The sequence below is a fragment of the Trachymyrmex cornetzi genome, unplaced genomic scaffold, assembly GCF_001594075.2.
Source record: "Trachymyrmex cornetzi isolate Tcor2-1 unplaced genomic scaffold, Tcor1.1 scaffold21, whole genome shotgun sequence".
NCBI classification, from domain to species: domain Eukaryota; kingdom Metazoa; phylum Arthropoda; class Insecta; order Hymenoptera; family Formicidae; genus Trachymyrmex; species Trachymyrmex cornetzi.
Window position 1 is genome coordinate 863,426 of NW_017296741.1, and position 23,063 is coordinate 886,488.

A 23,063-nucleotide genomic window follows, 5' to 3' on the forward strand; every position below is an offset into this window, starting at 1 on the left:
TATCTATGTTATTAGAGCCCATGTCATTGTTCCGATATTGCTCGCGCCTTTTCAAATACCGTTGTTTATTCTGCGTAAAATGTCTCTTATTGTTTTTAAACTTTGGCTGTTCAGACATCAGAAATCAAAAATTCTTTAACTCGATATATGCGCAGAAAAAAATTTAATCAATTCCCACACAACATACTTTATCCAAGAGATATCCTGCAAATGTCCTTAAGATATTGAGAGAACATAGGGCTGTTCTCTGAATGTCTTTAGGACATGGAAGTCTATGCTCCAAGATAATCTCAACTTCCTAGGAACGATGAAGATTTTAATACATTTAACATTTAAAAATTAACTCTTTACTATTGTATATAATTGCTATTCTATGTATATATAATTAATGTTAATGTTTAATAAATTTTATTTTGACGATATTTTTTCTTGAAATGACGCGCAAATATAGATGTACATAATATATTAATAATATATATAAGAAAAATTAATTTATTATTTAAAAAAAATTTAATTGTTTATTCAAGCATAAAGTGCCTTTTTAATGAATGTCAAGACAATTATAATATCCAATATATACTGCGGCAAATTGACTATATTTAATTTCTAAAGACTATCAAGACTGCGTCCATTTCTCGGCAGTGTTAAGGACCTAGAATAAGTAAATGTAAATATTTGTGCTTGTGCTGTTGTTCTAAGCATGATGGCTCTTGTTATTGGAATCGCTGCGTCTAGTCGAATGATTTTAATTGATTACTTTGTACAATGTATAAGTGCCAGATTTATAAGATTTTAAATAAAATACATCTTCTCAAAGAACTTTTTGCAATCTTTAATATCCTATAAATCTGGCCTTTGCCTTTCTGCTTCCAATTATCCTTCATTTCTATGCAACGTTTCATATAATTATACTAACGTAAATTGAAATGAAGAAATAAATAAAAAAAGTTACGTATAACATTTTATATTGATATAAAAATTATATGTGACTTCCTATGAGATTCTAGATTTGTAGTAAAATTTGAATGCTGATCGCTTTTCTCGCGTACGTATACTCTTCCCTAATTAAATATTCGTATTAATCATAACCGAATTTCATCGTCATAATCATTTTCATAATTTCAACTGCACACACGTTAATTACCTGCACACAGGATACATGCAGCAAAAATGAAGGTACCGACGAACTGGACAGCGCGAATCCTTATCGGGTCTTGGTAGAGAAGTATCAAGCCTTGTTGGAGGTGCAGAGACACTGTCAGCCCCGTCGCAAGGACGCCACACCTGCGACGTGCATGTCGTTGCAGGAAGAGTTGGAGATGTCCGGAGAATTTAACAATTTCTATCCTGCTGCTTCCGAGGCCGAGGTTGCTGCTGCTCCGGAATCGATCAAGACCGCTTCGCGAACCAAACCTGAGAGCGCCGGCAAGAAACCCTTCTCGGCCACTCCGACAGATTTCTCCGAAGCTGAGACGTCGTCTTCAGGCTTCTCGGACGAGACCAGCAATAAGGCGACGCAGACAGACGGCAGGCCGGGTTCATTCCTATGTTCCATCGCTGACGGCGAAGACTGCAAGTTCAGCATTTACGATGACAACAGTCCATTCGAGAGCAGGTTCCGCAAGACGCCCGAGTATCGACAGCTCTTCAGCGAGATCTTCAGCGTTTTGAAACGGGCAGCTGAGGCGAAAGATGAGGGTGAGAAGTTACCGTTGCTGGACGAACCTGCTACATCGCAGACGAAGTACGACGCGTCGTTTCAAGAAGATTTGCAAAGCGAGGCAACGGATGACAATCAAAGCATCATGTCCTCCATGGTATCGTCAGTGGTTTCGGAACCGGTCTTCAGGGTACAGTCCGCCAGTCCGGCCAATCCGAAGGACAGCAAACAATCTGACAAGTCCAGTAATACCTCCGCGAATCAACAGCCCGCAAAGGACGCAAGCTGCAGACTGGATTACGTGTCTCTTAATTTACGCGTTCGCAAGAAGTCCTCGGCGAAAAAGAACGCCACTAAGAAGGCGCAACTCAACGACCGGTCGACCACACCGGACGTTATTCCCACGACGAATCCGAAATTCGTCCCGGCCAAGCCCAACAGCGGCCGAAGGAGATTCAAACCGTTCAATCCTGCCGAGCATGAGCACTCCGGTGCGTGGAATGGTCAGCACAACGCATATCCGAATCGGTCAAGGGATAAGAAGCTGTACGGTCGTGGTTCGAACGAACAGCAACAGCAGCACAACAATTACGAGTACAAGGATTTCAAACCTAGTACCGCGTCGGAAGAGGTGGCTCGGCTGAAGCGATTAGAGATGTCTTATGCAGAAGTTCTTCGTACGCCTAACAACAAATCCAGAGCCAATAATCATCATCATTATCGTAGAAATCAAACGGGATGAATGAACGGACGGAACGAAGTTCATAGAGTTTTATATTTGGATTTCGATCCTGATTGTATCCTGACTAAGATAGAGATATCACGCGTTGATCACGCATCATTCGTCCCGTGATAAGATCCAGTATTGTTTTGTACTTTCTTGTAAATATTCAACGACGCGGATACGTTTAGCGGCATGTTTCTATAATATAGGCACTAATTAACGCGTCCGCATTAGTTTTAAGTTTGAGCATTTCATATTTCATTGTATATCCCCTTTCCTTCCACGCGGTGAACATACAACGACGAGTATTGACCCCCTGTGGCACCGTCGTTAGTCGTTACGGAGAAGAGAAAAATTTATCAATGTGCCATTTACTCTCCGTGTCAAAATATCAACTTCCGACTTTAAAACTCGCACTACTCTTCGATAACGTATAACTTTCTCCCGGGGAGGTAGTGCATGTCAGCAACAAGCGTGGTGTGTTAGCTTTTGTATTTTATAGGTATGAGTATTGTGATGATGTTGTACGTATAAATAAATAAATTCTTTATCGTATTAAGTCACTTTATCCTTTTTCGCGCTCTATCGAATAAGGTAAGGTGGTGCAATTTCCAATGTAGCACAAATCTGAACGAAATAAGATGTGAATCCAATTTTCGAGTTTAAGTTTGGTTCTTTCTGGTTGGTGGTTCCCTTCAATACCCTCCACACAATGAGATTAATGTTGCCAAACTTGCACTCGAATTTGGATGCATATCTTCTTTTTCTTCTTCTTTAAGCTCCTGTATGGTTTTTCAACCACTTGTAAGGTTCACAATACCATGCGATAAGATCTACTGATCCAGTGTATGCCTTTTCGGGGACAGAAGCCATACACAGTCAATTCACAATTTTTATCTCATATCAAATCAAAGTCTCACATAGACCTTAAGCCTTTCTATATCTCTGTGACTTAATTAGGATATCGCGGATAAGACATATTAGAGCAATAGTGCTCTTTAAACGAAAACACAGTTTTGGTATTTACTCGCAAGGCGTTCTCCTAAACGCGAAAAATCGCGTATATGGGGCATTGGTGTAGGAATCGAACTCGAATCCACGGATTGTGAGTCGACCACCTAGGGCATGTTGCCACTCGTGCCACCGATTCGAGTCTTATTTCATTCAAAATTGTATCCGTATTCGAAATTGTACCATCTTATCCTCTATACGTGATTGTTATAAAACAGATTCTCAGAGAAAATAAATTTTTTCAGTACTTGTTTCTGCGTAAATTTATAATAAGAGTCTGAAAAAAATGACTCGTCCAACATACAAACATATACAATGATCTTTGAAATTCGAAACCATGAAAACCACATAATATTAAATTTGAATAAGTTACATTTCTGATCGTACGCACGCGTGAATGGTCATCATGACTTCATTTATCTAATATCTACATTATACTTTTAATATAATATCAAAGTTGAAGTGAAGGAAGTATCATTTTATTTGTATATTAAATGTACAAGAAGCAGCTTGCACCCGATATTTACGTGGTTCCGTGGCCGTATTATTTTAACTAGTTTTCTCTACGTTTTAACACCAGAACGCCTGAATCTTTTCTATTATCTTGAATATTAAAGAATAGTTTGCGACCTCTAATATTTTAGACACTTAAACTCAGTTTCACAACTCACGATTAACTCTTAACCGAGGTTCATTCTAGAATTGGAAAGAGATGAAAAACAAGTTGGACCTTGATTAAGAGTTAACCGAGTTGTAAAATTGGGCTTTAATACATTATATCTCAATACATTTAAAGTAAGACATAACAATAAAGTTACAACTAAAAAGTACGTAAAATGTAAAGAGACGTTTATCTCTAAAAATAATTTACAAAAATTTTACGAGCGTTCCAGTGTTATTGGTCGTTTAGACCATATAGACTACCAAAGATAATGAGTGGTATAAGTTTATTAATACAATTACAATTGGGAATTGGAGTTGCGCACATCGAGTACGCATGTTTCGTCGGTTCTCCATTCGCTTTCCTAAGAATAATCTGCGTAATGTCCATTACACATACAAGACATTTCTTTCCTTCATATTAACTTAGTCGTTTTATCAAAATGGATACAGTCGATTAAGAATCGTCAAACAAGGCGCGATGTACCGCTCCTAAACTTGGTTGTACATAACTTGAGCTGATACTACGTCTCGATCTGTAGAGAAGAAAATGCATGGTGAAAAAAAGAAGTTTGTCGGCTGCCTACAAACGACACATTTCAATGCAACTATTTTAAGATTATGAATTAGTTTCTGCAGCCATAGTAGATTGTGACATAAATGTGAGAAATTACACGTAATGATTCCATGTGATTGATTCAAATAAATGAATTTGTGCTGTTTTTGACTTTCATATACCATCACACGATTCAATATATAGAATAGATTTGTAGTATACATGTATATATATATATATATATATATATTATATATATACGTATATATGTATAAATTGTATGTTTAATGCATACAATAGAAAATATTTGCTACGTACTCCGTAAGAGACCGAACGGCTGGCCCAGTGGGATTATTTTTTGATCGTGGATTAACAAGAAGACATTTCATTGGATGACCATCTAATTGTCGATTATGATAAGTCTCAACTGCTTTAGTTGCATCCTTTAGTGTTTTGTAGATTACTTCCGCTGTACCTGGACGAACTAGTCTTGAAACGAGCAGTTCTCCAACATCCTCGAATAATTCCTACACGATGCAAAGATTTTTTTTTCAACATTTTACAGCAAATGTAAAAACTTTTACAAATAAGTTCTTTATCTTACTGCACCTTAATATCTTCTTGCGTGACGTTGGCTTGCAAGTTGGATACTACAATTCGATAGCCATTCGATTGCGCCGATGAACTGGAACTTGCTTTCGGCCGTGATAAAACACTCATTGTTCTTGTCTTATTGCCAGAAACATCAAGACGTGACTTAATTCCTACCTCTCGAATATTTCTGGAATCGTAGTACTTAGAATCTGCTGTTTCTTCTGCTACAATTGTTCTATAATCAAAATCATACAAAATAGTAGGTTTTTCAATCAGTTAATGTTTCAATTTTTCTGTAAGATATGGTTACTTACCTTGATTTTGTGCCAAAATTCCAATCTTCTTTATAAGAAGGTGAAGCAGTTTTTACCTATGACAAGAAAAAATAATGAAAATTAAATTGAACGACAATTGTACAAATTTCGCACAAAAGAGGATGACATTTACCATCGCGGAGCGTGCAGCGAGTTTGTTGTAATCTCTTTGCCTCTCTCGTTCTTTTTCCATCTCAGATTTTCGAGCTGGAATCCTAGTAACATTAGTGTTTCTAGACTTCACCCAGGTATAAGGAGAAATCGGATTAATATTGAATACAGGAGGTGGAGGTGGAGGTGTTGGTGCATATTCGTTACTCACAGTCCTCCTCAGCGAAGGAGAATCCGTCAGATAATCTGAAATAATAAATTAATATAAATATTTTTTTAACGTATTATTTCAATAATTTTCAATAAAATATCTTAAAATATTATAAAACATATTAATAACAAGAGACAATACAAACTTGTTATCTTTAAAAAGGTAAACAAGATAAGGTCAAAGGTCAAAATAGACCAAGTTAGAATAAGACCAAAGTAAACGAAGTTAAAAAAATTAAGGTGATATATTCATAAATAATTCGAACTAAACATAACCGTATTTCAAACAAACAATGATATAAAACATATTGCTACAATACAATTCAGAAAATAAATTTCCGACAAATTAATCTTAATATTTTAAATCATTAAAATTTTGGATTGTTAATTTTGAAATGCAATTTTAGTGTAATAACTAATTGTAGAGGAATATAAAAGTTTGTTCTTTTAAAAGTACATTTCTTTTCTTCTATATGTTTCCAATCTTTTTCAGCAATTAACTAAAAAATGAAACTTTACTTATGTTGTTGCTGTAGCAAATGAGTGACATATGTATTTCTCAATATATTCACATTATGTTTCACGTACCATCAGTATAATCCATATTCATTTCTCCTATATAAGGCTCGGCGAGAGGTGGTCTGTACCCAACCGTTCTCGTCGAAGGCTGCATATAATTGGTTGGCATATTAGATGGTAACACATGCTGCATCAAAGACGGCATTTTATTCGTCGACAACGACAATCTGCCGTTTCGGCCAGTCTTGCGTGAAATGCTTGAAAGCTGAGTATCTATCTTCTTGTAATGAGACGCACGAATCTTGTCTAGCTTGAGTCGTGCATCGCTCTGCTTCGCTATCTCGGCAAGCTTGTCCCTGGCGTCGGTCAGCTTCTCCCGGTTCTTCTGTATTATTTTAAATCGTGCATCTCTGATCACCTGTGAGCCACGTCCCCTCATAGAACCGTTTGCTCGTGCTCCTCTGTTGGAGACACCCCTGCGTATCCTGCACAATTGCGCAATGTAAATTTTCTGACTTTTTTTATTTGTTACAGTAATAAAAAACAATACTTTGGAAAGATTAACGAACGTGTCTTCTTACATGACTTCTTCAGAAATCGCGGAGTAAGTTTTTATCAACCAAGCCGGATATGATACTGTGGTATCATTAAAGAGAACAGTCAGTAGAATTTGCTCAGGATTTCCGAGCTATTCACGGCTGCGACTAATATTCGCGCACGCCAAGTTTATTCGAGCGACTACATGGAAACGGGACTATCAACTAAAGATATCTGAAGAATGAAAATTTAAGAAAAGATTTTCACCACAGACTTCTGTCAATAAATGAAAGCACGATCGTCAAGGTTATAAATATGTAACTCTCTCGCTATGAAGTTGGCGAGAACTCTGCTGGATAATTAAGTGAATTTGCCTCACCCTCCTCTGCCTCTCATTCCTAATGATTTCTTTTTAATTATATCGTCCAGGCTTAGGCTCGTATCAGCCATAACGAAACAATTACAGATCACAGTACGCGAAGTACAAGGCGGTACAGTCACTCGAGTCCCGAAACCAAACCGAATTTGAAGGACGGTAATTTCGGATTACGTCTAGTGACACGTTGCCGGAAACGCTATTGGACGAGGACTTAGGGAATTTTTAGAAACATTTCGCGCGCACAAAACAGCAATGTTGAGAAAGTAACGAATGGTACGTCGTTAAAGATAATTGGCTTTGTAGAATGCAATACTTTTTCGTGCTTTGTTATAAAAATATGCAGAAATTATCAAATAATTACAAGATAGCGTAAGTAGCTGTCTTTCCAAATCTTTCAGTCCGGAAACACAGCAGTAAGCTTTAAGTCGTAAAATATTGGCCAATCGCAGATGAATATAAGAAGAATAATTGACCATGATTGGTTGATTTCTTATGACACTGGGTGCGGTCAAGTTGCCGCTACGAATCCTTCGAAGCATTTTTTGATTAGTCAATTAGTAAAATTCTTTCTTCCGATTGATTAATCAAATGCTTTGAAGCATTCGTAGTGGCAATTCGACCACACCCTTAAGGGTATTCCACACAAACTTGCATAATTGCATAAATATATGTATAAAGAGAATCATCCAATCGTAATTTACGTTTGTCTGTATGACAGAAATGGAATTGGATAATTTTCTTTCTGCATATGGTTATGCGGCTCTGTAAGTTTGTGTGGAATGGCCCTTACTACCAAAAGCCCTTTATGATATACACGATTTCTGATAGGTCAAAATCTATATTGCCTGTTTTTCAATTGTGCATCAGGCTTTAGGACTACTCTATTAAGAGGGAAGGGGGAGGGAGTGGATAGGGAAAAAAGCACTTCTAACTTCAAAAAATTAGTTGTATAAAACATAGTTTTTGATAGGTCGAAATTCTCCGTTTTTCCAGAGAGAAACCTGAGAACGGCCACATCCCAACATTTTTTCTGTAATTCTTCTAATTCCCCGTACACTAGCGACACCAACGTTCATTTTCGAGCTGCGGGAACTACGTACCACGTCCATTTTCGAGATCCCCCCCATCACGCCGATAAAATTGTATCGTCGAAAGTGGACGTGGAACACCACAAATTATAGATGTGAAGAAAAAACTATTTTTCGACATTGTTGATAAATAAATTTACATTATGATGCTACAGCTATACAAATTGCAGATAAAAATAATATTATGTATATATGTGTATTTATTATATATACATTTATAAAATAAATACATATATATATAAAGAATCGTGTAGGATTGAACAAGTGCCAGAGATGCCAAAATATACATAATATTATTTTTATCTGCAATTCGTGGCTGTAGCATCATAATGTAAATTTATTTATCAACAATGTCGAAAAATAGTTTTTTCTTCACATCTATAATTTGTGGTGTTTTACGTCCACTTTCGACGATACGATTTTATCGGCGAGACGGGGAGATCTTGAAAATCGACGTAGGACGTAGTTTCCGCAGCTTGTAAATGGACGTTGATGTCGCTAGTGTACGGAGAGTTAGGCCTAGTTTCACAACTCACGGTTAACTCTTAACCGAGGTTCAACTTATTTCTCATCTTTTTCCAATTCTAGAATTGAAAAGAGATAACGAATAAGTTGAACCTCGGTTAAGAGTTAACAGTCAGTTGTGAAACTGGGCCTTAGAAGCATAGTCCACAAACACGATAGAGTAAGCCTTATAAGCCTTAAGAAATTGATCAATCACAGTTGAATGTGAGAAGAATAATCGACTATGATTGGTTAATTCCTTAAGACTTAAAGCTTACTACTCTATTGTGTTTGCGGACTTACAGGAAAAAGTCGGGATGGCCGCTCTCAGGTTTCTCCCTGGTTTTTCTTTCCCTTCCTTATTTCTTCGATTGAGCGAAGCCCCTAAAGACATCTGGCAAAAAGTCACAACATGAAATTTTAACAATTTTCGCGCGTGTTGTGATTCTGTAGCTAAAGTTTGTTTTTAAGTCAAATGGATAATAACACGGACAATAGCGATATAAATCGCGATATTCATACCATAAATTCCATGATAAATTCTTTAACGAAGCAGTTTCTCTGCTGTACTGCGTTAATTAAGATGGATTTTATAGTACATATATCAATTTTATATATACTTACACAACCTGTTACCACATTTCGTAATTACATAGCGAAAATTTGATACTATAAAGGGAATGTTTTGCAGGTATTGGAGGAATACAAAACTTACAACCTCAAACTAGATATTCAAAAACAAATTTTGGATCATACGATAAATAATGATTTAATTAAGCGATATCCAATAAAAACCTCATATCAGAAAGCATTTTTGAAATTACTTATGCAAAAGGTATATTTAAAATATCAAATATGTAATGTTTTCACATAGGTTAGAAAACAGTCACTTTCCTTATTTGTTATTATATGCGGTTTAGATAGAGGAAGGTGATAATGAAATTCATGATGACTTATATGCAGCGTATTGTAGATTAATATCATTGTCAGATGAAGAATCTGTGCACTATCGCCATTTCTTAATACAAAATGGTACATTAAATTGTGTTACGTTAAAGGAGAGCACGAACTTGATTTCTCAAGGAACTACAGGCTTATGTAGCTGGCAGGTACTTGTTTATCTTTTAAAATATCTTTATAATTCCTGAACGTTCCTTAAATTGTTTAGGAAATATTCTTAAAAAAAAAAAATTAAATCATATATGTGTTTATATTAGTTGCAATCGTTACAATTGACAGGGTGCCATAGTATTGAGTCAATGGTGTGCGGAAAACAAAGAACAGTTTTGTGGAAAAAATATATTAGAACTTGGCTGTGGAGTTGGATTGACTGGTATGAATGTAATTAGTATATGTTCCCCGAAACAATATATTTTCTCTGACTGTCATCCAACAGTATTAAATATACTCTGTGAGAATGTAAAACTCAATTTTCTATCAAATGAGCGAAGCGAACTATTGGATACATCTGATACGACGTCAAAGCTACAGTTGCAATTAAAGTACGAGCAAACTAATATTAAAGTCATAGATTTAAAATGGGAGGATATTAATGAATACATGTTAGAAAATTCGTTACAACCTGATATAATTATTGCCGCTGATATTCTGTATGACAGTAACTCGTTTGGTGCATTAACATTGGGATTAAAACGCCTCTTAACATCAAACAATTATGCTATTTTCGCTGCAACAATTCGTAATGAAGACACTGTTTCACAGTTTTTGGAACATTTAGGTATTTTGATTATAATTTATGTTTGCTAATTAAAAAAACATAGATAATTTAAATGCCAAAAAATTTAATTTTTGTTTTAGGAAATTATGATCTGGCTTTTGAAGAATGCAGTTTGCCACGATGGGCTACGTCGATAGAATTGATTTACGCGCCTGTTCGGATATTGAAGATTTTTCAGAAGATTTAACAAAAGTTTTACTGTGATATTGTTAATTCATCTGTAATTAGACAAATAGTTTATTTAATTACAAATACCACAATTAAGAAGCATTTAGGAGCAATTAAACGGGAGATTTTATTAATAACCTTAGCATAAATTCATATATATATATATAAATAACAGGTGTTAAAAATATATATAAAAGTATTAAATATGAAATATTTTCTACATCTATCGTAATCGTTAACTGTTAACACTATCGCAACTCAAAACCATTTTCTTTTGCCATGGCGTTTGAGTTTCACCTCAGTCTCATCCACATCCTTGTCGGCATCTTTTTTTGTGGCCTTTTTCAACTTCTTTTCTTTTACTTTCTCCTTTGTTTTTCCTTTTTTCGTTTTCTCTGCATTAGAAGAATCATTGGCTTTGCTTGCTAGCTCGTTTTTATTCCTCGCTGAAAGATGAATGGCAATTTAAATAAGAGCTTACATTGTATTTTGTATTAATATATCTATCGTCACATTACTTACCAGCGAATAAACCCATATGTTTATTTATGCTTTTATCCTCTTCTACCTCTCTTCGACGATCCATCTCTAAGCATTCGACAATTTCATTTCTTCTCTCTACAATTTCTACTAACCTAGAGAAACACAAAAACATGTAATCACATGTTTATAATAACATTGCTCTATTAACATTTTATTAAAGTATTTTTTTTTTTTCGAAAATACCTTTGTATCAATGTTTCTTCTCTTTGTTTATCGAAGTCCGTTTTAGTAGCTTCTGGTTGGCACATGAGACATCGTATTTGATATTCTACTTCAACATGTTCCTCCTCTAATCTTTGTTGCCTCCGTAGTAACATCAATTCGGCCTGTCTCCTGAACAGTTCATTTTTTTCGTTTACTAATGCGAACAATTCTAAAACCAATTCCTCCACATCTGTACCGAGCGATGAATCTATCAATTAAATTAAATGTTAATTATATATTTTTATAATACATTGTTCTTATACTTATTGTGTGCGTTCCTTACCGTCTGTTCTAGGTCCGGATTCGCATTTATCTCGTATCAACTGTTCCAATCGCACGCCTTGTTTTTCTAAGCCTTGCTGTTGCAATTCTATTTCATCTAATTCTAATTTCACGTCTTTCATAGATATTACTTTAATCTGTAATTAAAAGCAATATAATCTCGTTTCTTATTTACACGCCTTTAAAAATTTAATTTATCAAAAATTTGAATTTTAAAATATTTTCAAAAATTTACGCCAAAAAATCTGCACAAAGTTTACGTAACAAATATGTCTTATGACAGAAGATAGGATCTACCTTTCTCCTATGCGGAATTGGACGCGGTGGGGCGGGACCCTTTTTCCTCTTCCACTTTCCTTGCATGCTTTTGTCAGTGTAAGACGTGTAGGAGGAACTATCGGCGCATGAGATACTGCTCAAACTCTGCCTGTTTCGATTCGCCTCGTCTTTGTTTGTCTTCTGATCTTCCCACATATTCAAGTTACGATCATCGTCACGAAGCTTGATTATGGGAGACTCATCCAAACTTAATCCTTTTCCGATCGATATATTACGAGGTGTGCTGGTTGGCATTGGCGGTGGAGGAGCCGGCTTGGTTTTTCGAGCTCGTGGCGTTGTGCGAAGTGATGAATCCTTTATCGCGAGAGAGAATCGAATGATAAATGCTTTTTTTTGAGATTTATAATATTGTATATGTTTTATAATGTGTACATATATATACGCAATTTATATATATATATATATATATATATATATATATGTACACAATAAATTTTTTTGGTGTTAAATCTAAGATGATAGACTAAATATAATTAAATTTAAAAATAGAAACGATCATCTTACGTGATACGAGGGTAATGTGCTATTATGCGATTTGAGTATAAGCGATTCGTGCTGATTAGATGGAAACAATTCCTTCGCGACCGGTGGCTGCGGCGCAGGTTTTTTCTTCCTATACGTTCCACCGGGAGTTGTAGTTGATTCAGAGCTGGTTAAGGAACTATTAGACGCGTACAAGCCTCCACGATCTAAGTCGACTTTCCGTACATTTACTTCGGGAGTAGTCCTGTGCACATATTATAATAAAAAAAATTATCGTAATACTCTTGCTTACATTTATTTACTAAAATAAAGTAAAACATACTTGATGGTACGTGGTTTCGGTACAGGCACATTTCCAGGTGGCGTTCTATCTCGGTTTTCCTCGTCGCTACCGTGTTCCTCTTCCTCGTCGCTCCAAAATGGATTAAGATTAATTTGTGGCGCCGCGAGGACCCGCTTCGTCACAGACGTTCCTCGATTCTCCGGTTTATTTCTTATCGCCGGTTTTGGCGGTTCTGGCTCTTCGATATCCTCATCTTCGCTGTCGAATGGATTAGTCGACACTTTATTGCTTTTAGAGCCGTTTATCACAGTCCGTGGTTTATCCTCCTCTGCGACATTGTCGTCTTCGTCGCTCTTGAAAGGATTCAAGTCTTCTGGATAATTCTCATTGTCACTTAAATTGATGCCTTTCGCGGTTAGCACGCTGCTTCCCATGGCATTCTCGTAATGCTCTTCATCCATCTTATTATTTTCGATTCGTTCATTCTCAATCTTCGTAAAGTTGTCTTTTCGTCTTTCAATACTTTGAACTTTTGCGCTATTCTCGTGCGGTTCATCTTTATTAAGACGATCTTCGTTATTCACTCGTACAAAGTTTTTCGAAAAGTTCTCCTCGCTATTTGTAATCTTCGAGTCTTCTTTTTGCTCTTTGCCGACATTCTCGAAACTGTCTTTATGTTTATCAGTATTTTTAATTATTGAGTCTTCCTCGAGCCTCTTTTCCGGTTGTTCTTCCTCATTCGCTGGGAGAACATCCGGTGACAGGTCCCAGGAGTCGCCTTGAACCATTGTGATATCCTGAGCCACTGGATTTCTTTTCTTACTTTGATTCGTTCCATTGACGTGATCCCTTTTGTCTCGACTTTCAAACATTTGAAGTCTCTTCTGAACCAATGACAATCTTGTTTCGGGATTGGCACGTTCACCGGCGCATCCTGGCGACTCTTTGGTATTATCCTCTCTTCTCTGCTTACCTATGTCATGGAATGAAATGGCAGTCGATCGCTGATCCTTGTCGCTCCTAATATCTAAGCTATTTAACGCGCTATGTACATCGTATCGCTCAATGTTGGACTCCTCCATATCTGGGGAATCCGTTACGGAGCTGTGGGATTCCTCCTCCTCCTCCTCTTCCTCCTCCTCCTCCTCCTCCTCCTCATCCTCCTCGTTCTCGTCGTCGTCTGGGAATGCCGAGTCGATCCTGCTGTTTGTTTCCTGACGATGATCCGAGTCGCTTTTCGTGCTCGCGAATGTATCCTTTGCGGTAGACTCGAACTTCTCGGAAAGAAGATGGCTGGTCATGAAGCTCTTGCGCATTTGCGACGTATGAGAAATCAAATCGGGTACCGCTGCGTTCTCCAGTACACTCTGCACACATAACAAAGCTTCAAACAATTAGCTTTTCTTTCAGCGCGAATACTTATTCAAATTTAAAACACAAAACTGACCTTTCTCTCCGTTTTCTCCTCGTCGCTAAGCGATCTCGGCTCATTCTTCTCTCTTTCCGTGTCGGACATCGTCGATTCGGCGTACTTGTGGCGCACGCTGTCAGTCTCCTCTTCGTCCGGACACGTCTCGCAGCAGTACTGGCCTTCCTCGGTCTCGTAGTAATTGCCCGGCGTCAGCTGGTTGCAGCAGCGGGCGCACCGGAAGCAGGTACGGTGATAAGGAGCGCGCGCTATCAGCAGCTTCTCCGCCAGGAAGACCGGTAACCCGCATGCGGCGCACGGATCCCTCCGCATCCCCAGACGCGACCCCACCTGCGTTATCAGGTCGAACATATCGAGGTATTGTTATTTTTCTTTTGTCTATTATTTCTAGCATAGCAGGGTGCGCGTGATTTTATGCAAACGCCATCACCACTATCACTACCATCACCCATTTAATCGGAAGCTTGAACAATCATTCTATAAATTAGTTAATTAGTTTTCGCATACGCTCATAATTATTACGAAATCGAAGTGATATATTGTCATAAATTGTTAAAATGCATGAATTTTTACATGGCGCGAAATTTGACGTTATCACTCAATTGCGGAAATCGTTTTTCTCTGTCGGTCGGAAAAGCGTACAGCTGGAGATAAATATTGGCAAATTGTAGGTCGCGCATTTGTAACGAGCCATTGGATATCGAGCTACTTGTGTGTCGGGTCTTTTACACAGCTAGCGAATTTCCACAATAGCGGCCGGCCATACATCTCTTGTATTATCGTTGTATACATCTAGTGTCCGGTGAATCCAATAATAATGCATCGGATCGGTGTGTGACTTCTATACAGAGCGTGCTACGTTACGTATATCATGCAGTTGTAATAATGAGAACGTTTGCTTTGCGAACGGGATAAGAAAAGAATGGCGTCAAATCTTTGTCGCGGAAAAATGAAATGCGCATCATTCGTCGGAAACAGGGATTGAAAGGGATGGCGATTGCGTGTCGAATATTCTTTCTAGAATTCCCTTTTGAACTTGCGAAGTATTGACGTAAGGACGTAGAAAGATTCTGTGAAATTCTTTGTGCTAGAAACATTCGGAGGTACATATATTGAACGATTTTTACGATATTCCAATATACGGACGTTTTATTGAGCACTATTTTGATATTATATGACAGAAATATTGATTTAATATATAATATAAAAGATCTAAAGAAATCTCTCCTTCTCTCTCTCTCTCTCTCTCTCTCTCCCCCTATGTGTAGATATGTAGTAATTATGAAGAATTCATAATTAACGATTTATTTATTATGCACTATATGTATAGATGAGACTCGTGAAGGAGAACTGATTTAATTAAAAAGCGACGAATTATAATCTTTCTATATAATCAAACTACACAGTAAAAAAAACATTTTGTATTTATGTTAAAATAAATACTTGTTAAAATTTTTGTGTTGAATTTTTAACATATCCGAGTTTTAATTTAACATAATGTGATTGTGTTATTTAAATATTTTGTGTTAAATTAAAATTTAATATTTCTCAGTGTCAAAATAACATTACTTATAAGTAAGTAAACAAATAACTTAAAAATGATGTAGTTTTAAAACATAAATTCTAAGAATAAATGAATAAAATGTGATTTAAAATATTATAAATTAATTTTACTGAGGAAATATGTTCTGTACAATTTTAGTTATCTATTTTATATGTAAAAAGATACAGGCTGTGGTTATTTTCTCTTTGTAACAGTAAATATCTGTTAAATCTATATGTTACATATGTTAAATATCACAAAGGCATCGCCTAAATTAAAATGTGAAAATAGCATATAATTTCAGTTAAATTTAACATAATAAATGTATCAATTTAACATAAAATTTGTTTTTAAATTTTGTCAAAGTATTACGTTTCTTTTACGTTTGTTTTAATTGTTTTACATAATATTTGTGTTACTTTCTAACATAGTCATCTTATGTTAAATTAACAAAAATTTGGATGGACAGTTTTGGACATGTAAAATGTTCCAAAAAATTAAATTCAATACAAAAATTAAATTTAATACAAAACTATTTACTGTGTACGTATCTTCGAATATCTTTCGTCGCGTCATACTTTCGTGAGGATTGAAGTCCGTACGCTAATTCTTCTCGCTGAAAAATTGCACGGATGATAGGTTGCTAACCGCAAGATCGATCTTCCATTAAACTTTCATCGACGCCACGTGCATGAGTTTTCCATAGGCGGTTAAATAAAGCGGCGATCGATCGCGGGTTAGTACAACAACAAAAAAATTCGCTTTACGATCTCCATCGCGATCGCTTTCTATTCACATATTACTTAAACATTGTTATCGTAGATATATCGATTACCATGAATATTACTAAACACAACGTTATCGCAAGCTTATCGAGAATTGATAAATGTACAAGTGCATTCGTAAAGTGATTAATCGCGACTATTCAAGAATGTAATGCATCGAAAAAACTGCTGTTACCGAAACACTGATCGTCACGGCATCTTACATCGACGATTTCGCAACGGTATAAATGTCGCGTTCAAGTATCGATTTTCGAGCGTTAAGCGCGTGATTAATTAATTTGATCGGTGATAAGCGCAACGTTATTATGTATAACCGTGTTTGCTCGTCGCCGATGCGATACTGTCGACGACGTGTCGTTTGTGGCTTTGTTGAAAATCCCGAGTGTTATTCCTCCGTCGCGCTTCTCTCTCTCTCTCTCTCTCTCTCTCTTTCGTTTTTCCTCAACCACTTACGTTTGTTGTGCAATACTGCACACGATTATCATCAAATATTCTTTTTTTATAACCTCGATTTGATCATTTTCTCTAAGTTTCTCTATTTGGAAATTCGCTTTTTATTATACTTTTTAAAAATATATATTATTCTTGTTTTTCTTCTCTTTTTAACATTTATATCTTTTTGTAAAATGCTTTATTTTTTCCTAATTATTAGTTTATTTTTGTACGTATTTTTTTCGCCATTTCCACTTTGCTTTTATAATTGTAAGATTGTTCTTAGAGGGCTTGCCCTAGAACACCAATAAATGTACTATCTCTCTTTCTCTCTCTCTTTTTCCTTCTCTTTCTCTCCCCCCCCCCTCTCTCTTTCTCTCTCACTTCGCGCACCGTACACGCCATAGAATTACTGATGCGCGTGAGAGTTAATCTCCTTAATTAAAAGCCTTTGTCTCGACAGAATGAAACCGAGAGCGAATTTTCGACGTTCCCTCACCGTTCCTGCGTAGCACGATGGGAAACGGCACGTTATGTGACGATTCAACTGCGCGGGGAGCTCGCGATAGAGAGGCTGCTGACCGCGCCGTCCGATTTCTATTGCGTGAGCGAGCGAACGCGTGCGTCCATGCGTGCGTGAGTGCGTGCGCAAGCATCGAGTACACGCAACGAATGGCAATGACATATAAATAGAACGTCGCGCTCTGCCGAGTCGCCGCTCATGATTAATTACCTTCCTCAGCGTTCACTCGGCTTTTGTCAAGTATAGATACGTACGTATACTTGCGAATGAAATAAATGCGACTGTTGACGGGGTGATTGAGCTTTCAGCTTGCAATTAGACGCGCGCGAGAGGCGAGTCTCTCCATTCTCGTCCCGAAATATACCACGGATCACGACGGACGTTCCCGGGTAGCCGTTTCCGGCGTTGGAATTCATCGGTTGAAGGCTCGCGACCACTCTCCGGCGAGATTGTGGAGCAAGACCGACGAGCGACAATTCTGGATTCTGGAATAGCGCGAGGTGTCGTCGTTGACAGATTGACGGTGATCGATCGTTTTCCGAATCGATCCTTTCGGCCGGTACTTTAGCGCGAGCGAAGACGCAAGAATGCAACGTGTCGGTATTTAATTGTACGGGCCGTTTATTCTGACAGAGCGACGGTAGTCTTCGGTCGCGGGAAACGTGACGGGACTTCCGTGACGACGATTCGTATCTGCGACTCGTTGAAATTCGCAATGCTTCCACGGCTGCTCCCCGTCAAACAGTTCGCACGAATTTGTTCTCCAGCGAGAAGGAAGCGCAAACAGATCCCGTCGGCTGGGGACGAGACGACAATCCGCATCTCTAAGCATTATGTTGTAAAATAAAATTAAAAGGAAAAAAAAAGAACGTAAAATGTATGGTGAATAACGCCACACCGCTCGTCAGTGTCGTTAGCTAGCATGACACGAGGAAACGTAACAATTTCTACGAGTAGTAATAAGACATTCCCCGTGCAGAGAGTCAAGTAGAGCCTGCGTGAGCTTCGCAAACTTACTTTTTTCTTCCGCCTCCTTTTGGAATCCAGTCTGACTGCTACTTCTACTTCTACGTTTCTTTTTCGTCCTCAAAGGAAGGGGGAAAAAAATAATCCAACGGATGTGTAAATCTCCCGTCTTTTCCAAATCACACCGTGTATTATCCGCGCTGTATGTGTTTGTGTGTGTGTGTGCATGCCAGCATGCAGTTACCCAACAATGATCAACCATAGGCAAGCAAAAACAATAACGACAAAGCGAAATTACCTTCTAGCAGAATATTTCAGGTTTATATTGCCCCATTAAGTCCAAGCTTTCCTCCTGGAGAACAAAAATATAAACGATGAGAGGTAGGGATTTGACACAAACGTTTCGGTGCGACGACGAGCGACACTTCCCGGGGAACTTTGATTTGACACGCGGATCGGTCAGTTAGATGTAATACTTACACTACGTGCAACACATTCGCTTCCGTCATTAATTCTTATCTCATTTTGAACCTCGCTTGAGATAAGCTCACCGAGTAGTTTTTAGAGAGAACAATGTTTTTTCCTAGGAGATCCGGGTTTGAATCCCGGTTGAGGTAATATTTTCCGCAATAAATTATTTATAATTCTTAACATGCTTAGATTAACATCAAATTACTAATATCCTTCTAAGATGCTTATTAGCATCAAAATTATTAAATTACTTGTCAATTTAATACGTGATATTACTACTCTAGTTCCGTTCATGATTGCGTTTCAAGTCCGAAGAAGATTTCGGCTTTGCAGATTTGGATATGTACATATATAATTTTTTCATCTCGAAATATTTAAACACTAAGATCCGCTTTGATTGAATATATGATTTCTCTTATTCAATTTAATTTCTTTCGTTCCATACCAACAAGATGGATAGTCCGCGTTGTCTTGCATAAGCCTACTATCCGTGGGTTTATGCCGTGTGACTCACGCGTGTCAGCTTTAACTATGACAAGCGGTTATGCGAATCGTAATGAACGAAACTCGACCCACGCGAGAACGGATATTCCACGTCGTACGCACGACTCGTTTTTTCGTTTCTTTTCGACGAACCGGGCCGGAAATTAAAACTCGTTAAAACAATGTTCCTTGCTTTGATCTTTCGGCAACTTTGCGAGATCAGCCGTGGCGTGAAGCACCAGGCAGACTGACTGACTGACGGATCCTCAAACGAGGAAATTGCGGCATTGGGTCGAGCTTCGAAGCGAGCGGACGAAGTCCACGATAGGAGCGATTAGTGCGAACTTGATACGCACACGGTATCTCGGAAACAACCGGAATTTCGTAATATATGTCGCGCCATTGACTGCGTTCAGCAGAATAAGCAGCTTTGCAACAGTGGATTTCGGAATAATTTAACGCCAATGTGATATAGATTTAAAACCTGATGTTTATATCAACATATTATAGCGAGAAATTAAAAACTTTTGGTTATTGATCCCAACATGGTGAAAATTATATAGAAAACTATAGTTTCGGGTTCTACTAAGAACTTTGACTCCCGGCCGAGGTAATATTTTTCGCAATAAAAATTAATTATTTACAGATCTTAATATGTCACTCAGCATTATTAAGATCGTTCGAAGATGCGAAAAAGCATCAAATTATTAAATTGCTAGTCAATTTAACTCGTGATATTACTGCGGCAGTTTAGTAAAGTTAGCGTTTCAAAACCGAACAATCATTTCGGCGCGTTTCAAAGGACTATGTACGTAGTATATAAATTCACACAGATCATACAATTTAAGATCCAACTAGACTGAAGGCATTGATTTCTATAGTTTATGTTATCATATATACGACCCTATAATATATTACATTGAAAACTATTGTATATATATATTTTTTTTTAAATCCCCCAAAAATAATATATAAAATATATATAAAATTTTTTAAAAATATTGTAAATATATATAAAATAATATTATAAAATTCTTTAATATTGGCCTTAATTCCTTACTGGATTTAAATGTATCTATAAGCCCTAAAATACAATAAGTTTAGCAAGCCTTAAGACGTAAAAAATCTCTTTCAACTAATCATAGTCAATTATTCTCCTTACATTCAACTATGATTGTCAAAATCTTATAGCTTGAAGCTACGTCTATTGTGTTTCGGAACTAAACCGGGGCTTATAATGCTTATATTAAAGAAAACATATTACAATTTATAAAATTGCTTTTCCTGCTGAACACATTGCTTTCAGATCCGTTCGTCGGCACGCAAACTTCGCTTAACGCTGGTCCCGCTGTCTCGTCATTGAAATTGTCACAACTTTGTAACAGAATCTGACCTACGTTCGCGTGACTTCTACTTCAAGCAACATTTCCAGAGTAGGGCTCCTACCGAGACACGTCGTTCCGCAGACTTCACCGTTGCTCGGAAATAATGTCGAGAATACCGCCGGTTGTCGACGGGACCTTGAAGAAATTCGCGAGCAAACTACGCCTCGTTTCGGAACAACGGTAACTTCTTGCTCACGACTATCTCGACGTTTGCTTGCGTGCGAGTACGGGGACGCAAGGGTTTCGGGGAAGAGGAAACGAGTGGATAACTATCAGTGTTATTGGAACTACAACGCAAAAATTGAACATTTTCTTACAGTCCCGCTTTCCCGCAATTCGCTCGACCGAAATCCACCGACGCGCGATACTCCTCTCTCGTGTACTCGCTGCCGTTGGCAAATGCAAATGTTCTCCCGACCGCTTATTAAGGACGATCGTCCATATCGGTCTAGGTAGCAATAGCGGACACCAGTAAGTACGAGGAAGAGTCCGGAATCGGGATCACGAAGGCGGCCGACATGACTGATAGAAGCGATCATTGTTGGCCACGAAATTACCGGCTAAATGAATCCCCGGGACAGATACCGTGCACGCCAACTGCGCGTTTCTTCACTCCGTGACCTTCGGCGTATTTCACGGAGTCATTTTCGAAGCGGAAGAGTTCGCGAACCAGTTAACGAGACCGCAACGATCTGACTTTGGGACTTTCGTCGCACGAGAGCCTGAAAAAGAAAGGTGCCGCACAAAAGTTTCATTTCGAAGCGACACAAACGAACAAATAAAATAGACATTACAAACTTTCGTATTGCACGAGGACAAGTTTTCGCACATAGAAAACTAACACATTTCGAAACATCGACGAGCGATCGCAATTAATCATTCGCAGAAGGCGCGAGCCAAAAGTGCAAAGTATCTACGTATAAGCGCAAACAGCACGTATAGTTCCGTGTTACATAACACTACGTCCATCTATTACGTTATTAATTTTCTTAGACACAAAAATATAATCGATCATTCGTGCAGGGTGCGCGTGTGTTGCTACATGTGTGCGATCGTGTAGACGAGCGCGTCAGATCTATTCTTCCCGCCTACGTTCTCATCTTCGACCGGTCATCAAATGAGATAATGGAAAAAGGGTGAATATAATGTATATATGCATATAAATATACATATATAATACATAAACATATATCTTATATATACAGGGTGTCTCAGAAATAAGGTCGGAGCCGCATTGGGGGCGTAGAATGGGTCAAGGCAAACAAAAAAATCTGATACCATTTTGAGATATTCGCTAATATTTGGCGGTCCTATAGGACTCGCCAAATATTAGCCAATATCTTAAAATGGTATCAGATTTTTTTGTTCGCCTTGACCCATTCTACGCCCCCAATGCGGCTCCGACCTTATTTCTGAGACACCCTGTATATACGCAGAAAAAATGTTACGGTTGCTACAACCAGAAATAATGATAATTTTCGCCCATCAATATATATGGTTGTGATAACCGCAAGATGGACATATGTTTACAGCCATAACCGTTAAGATATGCCGATTTTATGGTTATCACAATCGTACTACAATTCTTATATCCAAAAAATATATTGATGGGCAACTTTTGGTCGTGGCAAATATAACCGTTTTTTCCGCGTGTATATATATATAGGGTGATTGACAAGAAAAGGTCAATTTTCTGAGATGATAATATCGGTCAATTTAAGCAAAAATGTTTAAACATTGTTAAAAATTTTATGAAATTTAATATACTTTTAAGTAAAATGTATTTATAACTGAAAAATGTATTTGTGTATATGTACATGAAATTTAATGTACAGGTTCATTATATTTAAGTAACTACTGTAACTTAATTTTCAGTTAAATCATTCATTACTTTTAATTTCATTCATAACCACGAGCTTCATTTACATGTAAAAAAATATTTCTAACAGTGTATAAACATGAGTCCTATTTCGAACGATTTCTAAGATATTCTGAATTTAATTAATGCTTCTGTTTGCGTTTGTTAACTATTGTGTTATTGTAATATTGTCCACTCCGTTCAGCGAGATAATATCCACGTTCTGCACATAAGATTTGATCCGTGGATATTCTCTTCCTGGACAAAGTATAGAAATATAA

The 23,063-nt window shown here is 37.5% G+C and overlaps 4 protein-coding genes across 9 annotated transcripts in view; 2 read left to right on the top strand and 2 right to left on the bottom strand.

Moving 5' to 3' along the window:
- The window catches only part of centrocortin (cerebellar degeneration-related protein 2-like), a 49,131-nt gene extending 46,259 nt beyond the window's left edge, over nt 1-2,872 (top strand). For 2 of the 3 annotated variants that reach the window (XM_018505636.1, XM_018505634.1), the window contains exon 7: nt 1,155-2,872. In XM_018505636.1, the coding sequence (XP_018361138.1) occupies nt 1,155-2,402 (1,248 nt within the window). In that variant the 3' untranslated portion in view covers nt 2,403-2,872. The remainder of the gene's footprint in view (nt 1-1,154) is intronic. The other variant, XM_018505637.1, reaches the window with a different exon arrangement.
- Nucleotides 2,873-4,247: 1,375 nt separating this feature from the next.
- Nucleotides 4,248-7,452, bottom strand: LOC108759922 (polymerase delta-interacting protein 3). Of its 2 annotated transcripts, none has more exons than XM_018505639.1 (7): nt 6,941-7,189; nt 6,429-6,844; nt 5,653-5,876; nt 5,520-5,575; nt 5,221-5,440; nt 4,930-5,138; nt 4,248-4,591 (listed from the first exon to the last, which is right to left on the bottom strand). In XM_018505639.1, coding segments are annotated over exons 1-7 (1,206 nt in total). In that variant the 5' UTR covers nt 6,943-7,189; the 3' UTR covers nt 4,248-4,512. The 2 variants fall into 2 exon arrangements, with proteins under 2 accessions (XP_018361141.1, XP_018361140.1); XM_018505638.1 differs by lacking the exon at nt 6,941-7,189 and adding an exon at nt 7,276-7,452 and having other exon boundaries at nt 4,249-4,591.
- A 1,726-nt stretch (nt 7,453-9,178) lies between these two features.
- LOC108759884 (protein-lysine N-methyltransferase EEF2KMT) lies at nt 9,179-10,911 on the top strand. The gene is made up of 5 exons (XM_018505556.1): nt 9,179-9,462; nt 9,559-9,702; nt 9,788-9,976; nt 10,107-10,605; nt 10,686-10,911. Exons 1-5 carry the CDS (start codon nt 9,343-9,345, stop codon nt 10,790-10,792), a joined length of 1,059 nt encoding a protein of 352 aa, XP_018361058.1. The 5' UTR covers nt 9,179-9,342; the 3' UTR covers nt 10,793-10,911.
- A 69-nt stretch (nt 10,912-10,980) lies between these two features.
- Nucleotides 10,981-23,063, bottom strand: part of MICAL-like (protein) — an 83,480-nt gene continuing 71,397 nt past the window's right edge. For 2 of the 3 annotated variants that reach the window (XM_018505585.1, XM_018505584.1), the window contains exons 5-12: nt 14,355-14,666; nt 12,947-14,274; nt 12,646-12,868; nt 12,100-12,435; nt 11,804-11,939; nt 11,500-11,728; nt 11,296-11,408; nt 10,981-11,219 (exon numbers count right to left, since the gene is read on the bottom strand). In XM_018505585.1, coding sequence (XP_018361087.1) covers nt 11,032-11,219; nt 11,296-11,408; nt 11,500-11,728; nt 11,804-11,939; nt 12,100-12,435; nt 12,646-12,868; nt 12,947-14,274; nt 14,355-14,666 — 2,865 coding nt within the window. In that variant the 3' untranslated portion in view covers nt 10,981-11,031. Of the gene's footprint in view, nt 11,220-11,295; nt 11,409-11,499; nt 11,729-11,803; nt 11,940-12,099; nt 12,436-12,645; nt 12,869-12,946; nt 14,275-14,354; nt 14,667-18,883; nt 18,987-23,063 lie in introns of those variants that run through there. The other variant, XM_018505586.1, reaches the window with a different exon arrangement.

Excerpts from the sequence above, each read along its gene's own strand:
- LOC108759922 (XM_018505638.1), bottom strand. The coding sequence starts at position 7,346 with ATGGCTGATACGAGCCTAAGCCTGGACGATATAATTAAAAAGAAATCA. Across the intron at positions 5,877-6,428 it reads GAATATGGATTATACTGATG|ATTATCTGACGGATTCTCCT; the intron begins GTACGTGAAACA and ends TTATTATTTCAG. Across the intron at positions 4,592-4,929 it reads GCCGTTCGGTCTCTTACGGA|ATCGAGACGTAGTATCAGCT; the intron begins GTACGTAGCAAA and ends TCTTCTCTACAG.
- LOC108759884 (XM_018505556.1), top strand. The coding sequence starts at position 9,343 with ATGGATAATAACACGGACAATAGCGATATAAATCGCGATATTCATACC. Across the intron at positions 9,703-9,787 it reads TGAAATTACTTATGCAAAAG|ATAGAGGAAGGTGATAATGA; the intron begins GTATATTTAAAA and ends TATGCGGTTTAG. Across the intron at positions 9,977-10,106 it reads CAGGCTTATGTAGCTGGCAG|GGTGCCATAGTATTGAGTCA; the intron begins GTACTTGTTTAT and ends TACAATTGACAG.